This window comes from Rhyacophila brunnea, unplaced genomic scaffold (assembly GCF_057557595.1).
Source record: "Rhyacophila brunnea isolate RB1 unplaced genomic scaffold, BYU_Rbru_1.0 scaffold_24, whole genome shotgun sequence".
In the NCBI taxonomy this organism is placed as follows: domain Eukaryota; kingdom Metazoa; phylum Arthropoda; class Insecta; order Trichoptera; family Rhyacophilidae; genus Rhyacophila; species Rhyacophila brunnea.
Genome location: NW_028232904.1, coordinates 17,603,937 through 17,616,030, shown reverse-complemented (window position 1 = coordinate 17,616,030; position 12,094 = coordinate 17,603,937). Strand labels below are relative to the sequence as shown.

Here is a 12,094-nt window from a genome sequence, read left to right as displayed (position 1 = left end):
GTTTGTGCTTGACGAGAGTTCACACTTAAACATTCACTATTTCCACTAAATTCACGTCTTTTGCACCCGCTCCTTCGAAGATCCATGGTAGGGGGGCATCCACAGGATCCAGTGTCTTCTTCTTGCTCCAAGATGACCACCAGCTCGCGGCGCCTCCTCCATGTCTCTCTTCTTCTTCCATTTTACTTCCGGTCGGATACTCCGTACCATTTCGTGCAGGTGGCATTGTTGTGCCACCCGCCTGGCCTCACATTTCCAGGAGTTCTAGGGAGCTCATGGCCATGTCCTTGGTTTCCCTGGTACATGGTCCTAGGTACTTCAGGCGCCTGGAACTCGATAGTTACCAGTTGTTCTATGGTCTAGATGTAGAACACTTTAATTAGATTTATAGAGCTGAGCAGGGTGTGATGTCGGGAAAACCATGCGTTTTCCGAGCCCCACGTTGGGCGCCATTGAGATCCCCGGGGTTCCAGCGGCTAGCTCAGGTGTCCATCGAACCCCGGATTCACAAAAAAAGTACGATATATTTGAGGGTGGAATTAAATAAAACCACGTCTGTCTCGTGTAACTTGGTATTAGCTTATATTTTACACTTTATTTACATGTTTAGGTTTTTACAATTAGTTACGCAGGTCCGTACATGTCGGAAAGGGGACGCTTACTTCCTTTTTTTTTGTTTTTAAATTTCGCGTACCGACGCCGTCCAGCAAAAAGGACTCTCGTGATTGGCCAAATTTTATCGCGTGATCTTTGATTCGGCGAATCACGAGCCTGACCCTGGCGCCGGCGCGCGAGGATTTCACGCACAATGCGCGGCAAAATTTATTATATTTAAATACTTATATTTAGTCTTAAAATTATCGCTTTCATCCATCATCATTTATACTTTTTAAATTAAATTAAATTTATCTTAATTACACCTCCGCCCAATATGTGATTTTCACACACCGGACGAAGGCCCTTACTTATAAATAAAAAATACTTACGTGGTTGAGCAAGGAATCAGATTAGATGTTTTATGAAGCCGTTTCTAGAGGTCAGGGTTACGTTTCGACTTATAGCTACTAAATGATTATTTTACACCGGGAGAAGCCCGCCTGTAACAGGGGTGTATCAATATGCAAAAAAAATATATAATAACCAAAGAGATTGAAAGACTGGAGAGGGAACACGCTATCATTTATGTACTAAAAAATACGAATCGGAGAAAGACAGTTGGTAATGTTGGTATTCTGGAGCTTCTTCAAGTTCGTGTGGTAAAACAACATGGCGGATATGATATTGTTATTCTCTCGATTTATACGTATTATACGTTATTATTCGGTAAAAAAATGTTTATTAATGGAAGAATACAAATGAGTAACAGCATTTCGGAACAATATGCATACTATTAATTATTTATACATTGATAGTTTTTCCTAAAAGATCATTTACAATAACAATTCAAAACTTTTATATTAAGCGTCAAATGGTTTATTGCGAAAAATCCAGGGCCGTATGCATAATATTATTTTGAACCCAAAATATACGATGTCTTTTTCAAAGTAAAAACTGTTAGTGCTAGTTAATGACATTCATTATTTACATAGATTTTATATTTCATTTCAGAGTTGAATATATTTTTAAGAATACCAAACAAAAAATTGTATTTATATGAAGTATGTAATGGAGTATATGTAGCAATTTTATAATGTTATAGGTATGAATTAAATTATTTCAGATTTCCGAAAAATGAAGTTCTTCGGAAATTGTGGATTGATGCAGTCGGGCGGGAGAGCTGGGTGCCATCTAAATATTCATTACTGTGTGGGAAGCATTTCTCGGAAAGTGACGTTAAATGAGTGTTAAAGTTAAACGAGAGTTAAAAAAGTGAGTTAAATAGATAAAATATTGTAATTAACTATATAATCAAATTTTCAACATACCTACCTGTATTTTGTCTCTAATAGGTTTGTATAAACAAGTAATTTTATACACAGTATGTCAAAAACGAACCCATGTTATATTTTTATTTCATAAAATATTTTCAAAATAAACATGTGTAAATAGGTAGGTACGAGGGTGACTTAGGGTGAGGGTACTTAGAAAAAAGCATTAAAACACTTTTTATTTTTGTATTTTTTTTTTATTTCTCAACATAATCTCCTTGGAGCTCAATACACTTGGTTAGACGTTTCTCAATTTTTTTTAAACCGTCAGAAAAATAAGTTTTCGGAAGGTCCTCAAAATAAGCATTTGTCCGATCGATGACTTCTTCATTTGAAAAAAAACGTTGTCCACTTAGCCATTTTTTTAAGTTTGGGAAAAGGAAAAAGTCACTGGGGGCTAAATCTGGCGAATACGGTGGGTGGTCGACCAATTCGAACTTCAAGTCTTCAATTTTAGCCATTGATCGTAAACATGTGTGAACATGGGCATTGTCCTGATGAAAGAGGATTTTTTTCCTGTTTAAATGAGGCCGTTTTTCTTCAATTTTGTTTTTTAGCTGGTCCAATAAAGATGCATAATAATCCCCTGGTATTGTTTTTCCTTTTTCCAAATAGTCAACGAAAATAATTTCACGTGCATCCCAAAATACAGTAGCCATAACCTTACCAGCTGATTTTACGGTTTTCGCCTTCTTTGGACATGGTTCGCCTTTCGCAATCCACTGCTTTGACTGTTCTTTCGTCTCGGGAGTATAGTGGTGTATCCATGTTTCATCTACAGTCACAAAGCGACGAAAAAATTCATCCGGATTGCGTTGCATGAGCGACAACAGGGCTTTAGAGGCCACCACCCTATTGCGTTTATTGTCGACTGTGAGCAAACGCGGCACCCATCTTGCAGAAATATTTTTCATGCCCAATTTGTCATGTAAAATAGAAATGACGCTACCTTTTGAGATCCCTGTAACCTCAATTATCTCACTCAACTTTAATCTTCGGTCACTTAACACCATATCGTGGATTTTATTGATCATTTCTGGTGTAGTCACCTCTACAGGACGTCCTGAGCGTGGTTCATCCTTTGTTGATGTACGACCACGTTTAAATTCATTTAACCAGTTATACATAGTTGCAAGTGAAGGAGCAGATATGCCGTGAACTAAATCCAACTCATTTTTTATTTCGTTTGCTGTTAACCCTTTTATATTAAAATGTTTAATAACAGCTCTAAACTCAATTTTCTCCATTTTCCATTTTTCCATTTTCCACAAGCAATTTTTTTTTTAAATGTACGAGAAACACACAACAACCCGACCGATCTAATTGAAACTTCGCAGCATACTAAATCGGTAGTGCCGCTGCATGAAAACAAACCGCTTACAGTACAATTCGCGCCACCTGTCGGCTTTTCTAAGGACTTATTGACCCACCCTCGTAATATAATATTTTTTTTTTGTTTGTAATTAACTGTAATTATTTGTGTTTTTTATTTAACCGTTTTATCTAAACAATAATGCTACGTAATTTTATATAGAACAATATGTAAAAACAAGACCATATTTCTTATTCCAATATTTAACCATTTGCTATTAACTGATTTGTGTATAATTTTTCGTAATATTATTGTGTTTTTTGTGTTATTAAAAATAAAGTACTTACATCCATTTGCATTATTTTTTCTTACCCTGAATCCTAATAAAGCTTTTATTGCGGGATTGGTTGTAAGCTTGTGTTGATAAAAAAAATACTTAGTGGGGCGTTTTTATGTCCATGTATGGCCCATTTGCAGCAAAGTGTACCTAATTTCAGAGAAGTAGAACTTTCTCTCACAAAACGAGTACACACTGACATTTCTGTGCTACTTCTGGGGGAGGAGTCCAATCTCTTTGATAATAACAATGTTCATAGCTGAAGGACGAGTGTGAATTCTAATATAGATTCGTAAGTATCGATTTTGATAAAGCTGGTGTATTTTACGTGAGTAAACATGTAAGCGGAATACATATACGTGACTAATTGAGTAAGTGCAACGAGCATGAGAGAGATGCAACGTGGGTGTTCTATTTATGCGATCGGACAACAAAAACGCAAACTGAGAGAGAGAGAGAGAGAGAGACAGCTGGATGAATCAAAATAAGTATAATATGTTGGAATATTGTAATATTAATAACAAGGTGGGAAGCCCATTCAAGGATGTAAAAAAAATATATCTTAATTCTTGTTTATTATTAAGAGCCTGCCTAATGTAAAATAATAGAAAACATGTTTTTAGTCCCAATGTAATCTTTGTATGAAACATTTTATCTAAAAGTATTGTTTCACAATTAAAAATGAATTAAGTTGTCCAAATGGCCAGAATATCTTCTAAAACCTTCCAATAAACCTTTTCCAGATTTTGCAAAATGTTCCTTATTATTATATAATGTAATTTAACTTTTTTTCAGTGCATAATGCAAATGACAGCAACGCTATTTTCATTTGTTTTGTCCATCTGTCATCGACAAGACATTGAAGACCCGTGCGCATGTTAGAAAAAGTCTAGGGAGGTAGTAAAGCCGCGTTGACACGGTCCAAGTATTATTCAAGTAGACTTGGATAGGAATAATTAGTATGAAGATGTCTCATCCAAGTGACAGCTTCATACTATTTATTCCTATCCAAGTGCACTCGTATGTGACATCTTCATACTAATTATTCCTATCCACGCTACTTGGACCGCGTCCTACTCATCCAAGTTAACTTGGATTGGAATAAATAGTATGGAGCTGTCACTTGGATAGGAATAAATAGTATGAAGCTGTCACTTGGATGAGACAACTTCATACTAATTATTCCTATCCAAGTCTACTTGGATCGTACTTGGACCGTGTCAACGCGGCTTTAAGTAAAATGTACCTACCATACAATTATTACACAAATTGTTTTTAGTTACGTTGTTTCCGGGGGCGCTTTGCATAATTTTATACATCTATGGACCGCACGCCACTGGTCTAGAGCATTGTATGGTTTAACGCTGCTCTTCGGCGCAATATTGGTTTTTAAACAGTGGCGTTCGAAGCTGTTTATGTTAAACGATGTCAGTTAAATGGATGCCTACCTCAGATTAATGTTTGAAGGTGCCACAAGAGGAAGCCTCAATGATTTAATCCTCGCACTCCGAGATTCTCTGGCGATGCTGTCCGGCGTCTGCGTGGACTGGTCTCGTCTTCCGTCTCCACTTCCTGCGGCGCCGTTTCCGCAGCCTATCGCAGGCTGGGTCATGCTACCGCGTATGCCTCCTGACATACACCTGGAAAGTGAAACATAACGACAAGTAAAGTAAAAACATACTCACGGTCTACGGTTTAAATAAGCAGCTATTTTTTGATAAATTTGTCAAAAACTCATGCAATCTCAACAAATTTTTTATACAATTTTAAATTCACCAAAACGGTCAATTCATAAAATTATTTAGGTCCAATCCGTAGCGCTTTTCTTTGACGCAGGTGACACAATCGATTCGACAGAATATTTAAAAAACGGTCCCGAAACAGTTTACACCAGTCGTGGGCTAATTAATACACATCAGGGGTTCAAAAATTCCTCTATTCTAGAATCTAAGCCAAGCCACCATCAATAAATTATTGTATCAGTAAAGGCAATTTGAAAAAGGGGGTTTCAACTTTAATAGTAAAGGTAATAAATGCACAATGTACCTACATACCAGGTTTGTGATATTTAAAATTAAAGTCATGTGTTTCTGATTCATTCACTAACATTTATTTTTACCATGACAGATCCTAATAAGATCATATGGGGCTCCACAGAGTGGAAGTTTTTGTATTAACAGATTTTTGTTTTTAAGAGAAATGTATGTTTGTCATTTGCTCAACCTATTGGGTCCATACTCTGACTCCGAGCACAAATTCAAAAAAAATATGTGTATTTTGCCAGACCCAGGACACCTACCTGGGATCAACGACATTATAACCCGACGCGTAAGCCACTTAGGCTTTGGCCACATAGGTAGGTGCTTGTGTAGACAAGCATAGCACCTAGCTCAGCACTAGCGCTAAAACACTAAAACACTACTGCTACATTACACGCTACGTGCTTAGGTACAAATTCATTTGACATTTGGGAGCGCTCAAGTCAACAACGATGTCACTCTCAAAACTAACCAGAACGCTACTTCTCACAGAGAATAATTTAAGTTTAAAATTTCGAAAGTCTCAAATTCGAACTTGTTGGGTGCATAATGTTAATTCATCCCATGCGTCATTATTGATAACCTCAAAATATACGGTCTTTGACGTTTGTCATACTGAAGAAACATCCGCCATCTTGCAAAATCACTAGGTGACACAATAAAAATAACCAAGACGTTTGTTCGCCGGATGACTCACTAGGTGACTAATAATCACGTAGCGAGGTGCGAAGCGTGCAGTGTGGCCATGGCGATACTATAGTGTGCGTCCGTTTGCTAGGATATGTCACCTAGCACGTAGCCACCAAGCAAGGCACCTGCATTATTATGTGGCCTTAGCCTTACTCATCGTTGGCGTCAAAGTCAGCCAATGCTTTCTTCTTTGCGTTAATCTTACCTATCTGGAGCACCACTGGTTCGCCACGCAAGATGATGCGATATTCCACCAGCTCCTCCGCCCAATCTAAAAACACATTGAAGAATAAAGAAACTTAGCTAAATTATGATCCATTTCTGTTTTTAATTTTAAAACCTACCATACATACTTTTATGCAACATTATGGTTTAAGCATGGCCGATATCATGGACTCTTTGACGTCCTGATCAAAGGATAATTCGGTACCTCCACCTTCCCATGAAGTACTGTGGTGTACGTCCATTCACCATGGGAACCTGGGTAAGTTCTATTGTAAAGCCCTTGCATGATTAGGGAATAGAAATCACACAGTAGATTGATAAAGGTAAAGGCATGAAGCAAGTCCACATAACATCCACGTCACGTCTACATCACATTCACATCACATCCACATCATGTCCACATCACATTCACATCACGTTCACATCACATCCACATCACGTTCCCACTACGTCCACATCACATGCACATCACATCCACATCACATCCACATCACATCCACATCACATCCACATCACATCCACATCACGTCCACATCACAGAGCTTTGCTCTACATTCAACGTGTGTCAGATACTGCCATAGTAATATCTTGAGGCATAGGAAAGGTTAATAATTTGAATATCTATAAATAATAATAATAATATGTGCTATTGAAACCTTCTGAAGCAGTCTGGGTCCGCTTTCCTTGCTTTTCTTCTGAGCAGTTGAACGGTCAAGGCGTAGGTGACTACCATGGCCAGCATGGGGATGTAGAAGGTCACCAGCGAACCGAGGACCCAGAACATCCGGTTGTTGATCACACACTCCTGCGCTCGCGGCATTATGTTTGCTTTGTTGCTGATCCCTGGAAATGGCCAAGAAAATAGACGACAATAAGCTGAAAAATTGGTCGTTTCTTTGTTTTATTATAATAGTATTAATTAACTATTTCTTTTATTCAAAGAATAATTCACCAGATTTAAGGATGTATCATTCTTATTATTGAATATACATAATTCTGAAAACACTCATGAGAAAAGAAAATTCCGACCATGTCCGATCCTGATAGGATCATATGGGCCTCCACAGAGTAGAGGTTTGTATTATCAGATTTTTTTTTTTGCGAGAAATGGATGTCAGCCACTTGCTCAACCTATTCTGCCCTTCCAAGGAAGAAGGCAGTAACTCGCAAAATTTATGAAATTGAGTGCCATCCGTTAGGTAATTTTGAAAGCTAAATTCTCTGTTCACTTTAAAATCAGAATTATCACTAAAATACCGTTAAAATCCTTAGTGAAAAAATGGACATCTGCTAAAATAATACAAATTTCTAAGCAAAAAGCCAGTAATTGCACCCATGTATTGCTGTTACTGCTTGTTTATTATTACTTTATTTATTTTAACATGCTATTAATAAAAATTTTCACCGTTTTTTATTAATTCACAGTACTAAAGTTGGAAAAAACCACATTATGTCATTTATCTCGAAAGTATGTGAGTCAGTTACTGCCTTCTTCCTTAGAAGGGCAGTATTCGGTCCATACCTTGACTCACACACACATTGAAAAACAATATGTGTACTTGCCAGACTCAGGATTCGAACCTGGGACCCACGGCGTGATAGTCCAAAGCTTAAGCCGCGCGTTAATTAAGCATGGCGGTCGTAGCATAGTGGTAATGTACAGGGCGCGATACCCAATAGACGCAGGTTCGATTCCTGCCGGGTGTCTTACTTTTTTCGAAAAAGATTTTTTCTATTGGATGTATTTTCTCATGAGTGTTTTCAGAGTTATGTATGTTTATTATATAGTTATATTATTTTATATTTAAGCTGCTTTGCTGAACCAAAATTTTTTGCCGATTCTTACCAATGGCACTTAAATCGGGCAGGTTAGCAACTACGTCTATCTCTGACAAGAAACGTCAATAATTGACGGTGGATGTATGACGGGATTGCTCGCAGAGCCAAAGTGGCATGGAGTGAATTTGGGCGCCTGAATAGTATCTTGTAAAGTGACCTCCCATTGTGTCTTAACCGTAAAGTGTACAACCGATGTGTGTTGCTAATACTCGCGTATGTGTGTGAAATATGAACTCTTATTATGAGAGAAATTAAAAAAAATATGAATAGCGCAACGTGGCATGGAAATGTGTATGTTAGGCATAACACGAAAGATCACAAAATAAACCAATGGACAAGGAAGCAGAGATAGAGGTCGGTAAGCAGATGAGATGGCAATGGGTTGGACTTGTCACTCGTTGAGTGGACAAATGCCGTTATAAAGTGGTGCCCAAGGGATAATAGACGTCCACAGGGGCACCCTAAATCCCCACAGGTAGACGAACTCATAAATTTCGGTAAATATACGTGGCAACGAAGAACTAATGACCGAATAGAGTGGAGGCCTTCATCCAGCAGTGGATTGACCACGGTTGATGATGATATATACGAATTAAGGTGCGTATCTGTCCTAATTAAGACGCGATTTTCCAGTTTTAAGAATTCCAGAGTTAATTACATTAGAAAGAATAGATTGGTGACCCAAGATGTTGGTTGGCGAATGCTTTTGTGGGCGAGGAGCCTGCTTCAATTTGCTAGTTTTGATGCTTTCCCATTCGTTATCTGAGTTGGACTAATTCAGAGATCAACATTTTAGTTAGTCAGTCAGTAGGATTTTTGAGGATACACTGTACACCCACATAATGAATGTATCAGCTCTTATGTGGTATTTTCATTTTAATGCCGTTATTCTACGGACAAGTAACTTCATACTTCCTAATTATTTTAGCTTCACTATATTCTCTCAGAAAGAAACTATGTGATTTGCTTTTAATGATGTTATACTACAAAATGCAGTTCATACTTACCCAGGACTGTGATGGAGCTGGAGACCAGCATACTGAGTAACCAAACCAGCGCCACTTTGAACCCGACCATTCTTTTCGTCGCGCTGTGACGCGTCCGTAAAGGATTTCTGATGCCTAGATATCTGGAACACAATCAAATGAAAATGTTGAAAGAATTATGAGAAATAAATTCACTGTATTTATAATTTCATAAAGGCTATACTTTAAGAGTTCATTCGTAAAATAATATTCTTTTTATCAGCGTTTCCTAATTGGGGTCCTGCGCGATTAAATGCAGGGAAAGATTAGCTAATAATATTTCAACCACCTGTAAAAATATGCTAGATGAAGCGGTCTTCTTATTTCTTCTTTCGACCATGTCCGATCCTAATAGGATCATATGGGCTTCCACAGAGTAGAGGTGTGTATTGACAGATTTTGTTTTTTACGAGAAATGGATGTCAGCCACTTGCTCAACCTATTAGGTCCATACCCTGACACCCACAAATTGGAAAACAATATGTGTACTTGCCAGACCCAGGATTCGAACCTGTGACCCACGGCGCTTTAGTCCAACGCTTAAGCCGCGCGGCCACCGTGGGGCGGTCTAAGTTAATATTATTTTTTATTAAATTCGAACACTATTTATAAACGACACTCAGTTTTGTTTTTGCATTCAGAAGTCCAGAACACGAAGACTTCAGTTCTCGTTAGAATGTTTGAAATGCGGTAAAAGTTTTTGGCATATTTTTCGGATAAGTTCTAAAAATATTGATTACAAACATTTCGTGGTTATCCAAAATTGCTACCTTGCCGACAAAACCCACATATTCAAAAATTTAAATAAAGTATGTTCATAAATCCAATGAAAACTCTAAAAAATTTTTAATGCGTGAGATAAATTAATATTATCATTGTCTCATAATTTACAATTTTGGATTTCAGTCGTGGAGCTAACTAGGACTCATTTCCAAAACGGATTTTATTGAAGAATAAACACGTAGCGACATTTTTTTCGCACGGATGATGCATTTTTTTAAATATAATATTTTAGAGGTTCCGTTACATGATAATATTGTAATATAATATTTTGAACATGTATTATGTTGTAGGCCCCTGGACGTGGCAAGGTGTTTTTGCGCCTGGGGTAGTAACAAAACATGCACCCCTTGTGTGATATAAAATTAATTGTACCCTATGCATACTTTTAATTTTAAGTACTACACATGAATATTAAATTCACCTGCGTTCCGTTGCTATTAACAAATTTATATGATATTATGGACTCTCAATATAAGTTATTTTTTAAATGTACCTATGGCCTCCTAAAACTGATTTTTTTGTTAGTATAAAAAGCATAGCACTATTCATACAAGTGAAAAATAGTGAATAATTATTGTCAACATAAAGTGTAATAAACACACAAAACTGCTAAATTATCAATTTTAACAATTATGCACATATTTTTACCGTAATCATAAGAAGAATGGGTTTTTCCACTGTTTGGTCATTTCAGGATTACATTTTCCTTTCACAATTTCCGCTTTCTATTCCAAAAATTACCCACGATCTGAAATCACTGCACTTGGTGATGAATCTAAACACAATTATATACTAATATTCTTCTTTTTCTCAACATTTCGTTGATCAGTGATTGTTATTATTATATAACAACGTTTTTATTAGCTCGTATTCTTGTTTGTCCGGTGGTTGTTTGTCCAGTACAAATCTTGCAATCGATTTTTAACTAACTTCCCGACTAGGAAACTTTTAGAATATATCAGAAGAACCAATGCATTCTTTTAATACTTTTAGCCATCTTTAAGCAGAATTGAATTCATTTTCAGTTAATTCTGTTTTGCATGGAAAGTTATTTCAGAAAAATCCGTAAAAAGTAAAAGACTATTATTGGTTGCTAAGTGGGTGGTCCTAGCAACTAAATTATTAATATATACGTGCGTTACTATGGAAATCAAAATGAAATGTTAAAATGACCTTTCAGTTTTCAATATTTGTTTGTTTGTTTTTTTATTTACTTCATATCAAGTATAAGTTTGAGCATATTGAGCATAAAAAGTTCTTTTTAACTTGTAATTATTATTATATTAAATTTTATTATCATTAGTTTCCGGCATCTGTCAATTTTTCTGTCAACTAAATTCCGAAATTCGAAATTTGATATCACCGGGTTAAATAATTAGTTTTGCAAATATATAAAATATTATAAGTAGTATGTTCATATTATTTTTGTTCCTGTTAGAATGCCTATGTCCATGTCCATGCCATGAATGCCAATGTCCTGTGTAATGTTGCCAATTTCAAACAACTCAGTCTCTGGAAGCAAAATTATTCAAAGATAATAATATTTTTATAAACTTTTCACTCACCTGCCTAATGATATGAAACACATGTGCATGATACTGGCTGAGCAAGCCAATACGTCACAAGTCACGTACACATTGCACCACACCCATCCGAAGGGCCAGTACCCTGAAATAAAGAAATGAATCTCAGATAAAATACAAGCAACATTAGTTAAGAGCGTACATAAGTGAAACGGCAAATAATTTTCAACAGTATGTTGGACGTAATTTCGGCCGCGTTGCCAGTCGGAGAGCGATTGTCGACCTGTGACCACGTCAATTTGTTTTGTGATGACGTCGGAGGAATATATTCTTAAATCGCGTAAAGCTATAAAACGTTCCGCATGTACTTGAAAAAGAAAACATGTCAATTAA

The 12,094-nt window shown here is 36.8% G+C and overlaps 1 protein-coding gene across 1 annotated transcript in view; it reads right to left on the bottom strand.

Annotated features, from left to right (window-relative positions):
* Positions 1-12,094, bottom strand: part of 5-HT2A (5-hydroxytryptamine receptor 2A) — a 222,283-nt gene that overhangs the window by 9,018 nt on the left and 201,171 nt on the right. Inside the window, exons 2-6 of the mRNA XM_085951499.1 lie at positions 11,744-11,846; positions 9,378-9,499; positions 7,188-7,374; positions 6,512-6,577; positions 5,026-5,217 (exon numbers count right to left, since the gene is read on the bottom strand). Coding sequence (XP_085807625.1) covers positions 5,026-5,217; positions 6,512-6,577; positions 7,188-7,374; positions 9,378-9,499; positions 11,744-11,846 — 670 coding nt within the window. The remainder of the gene's footprint in view (positions 1-5,025; positions 5,218-6,511; positions 6,578-7,187; positions 7,375-9,377; positions 9,500-11,743; positions 11,847-12,094) is intronic.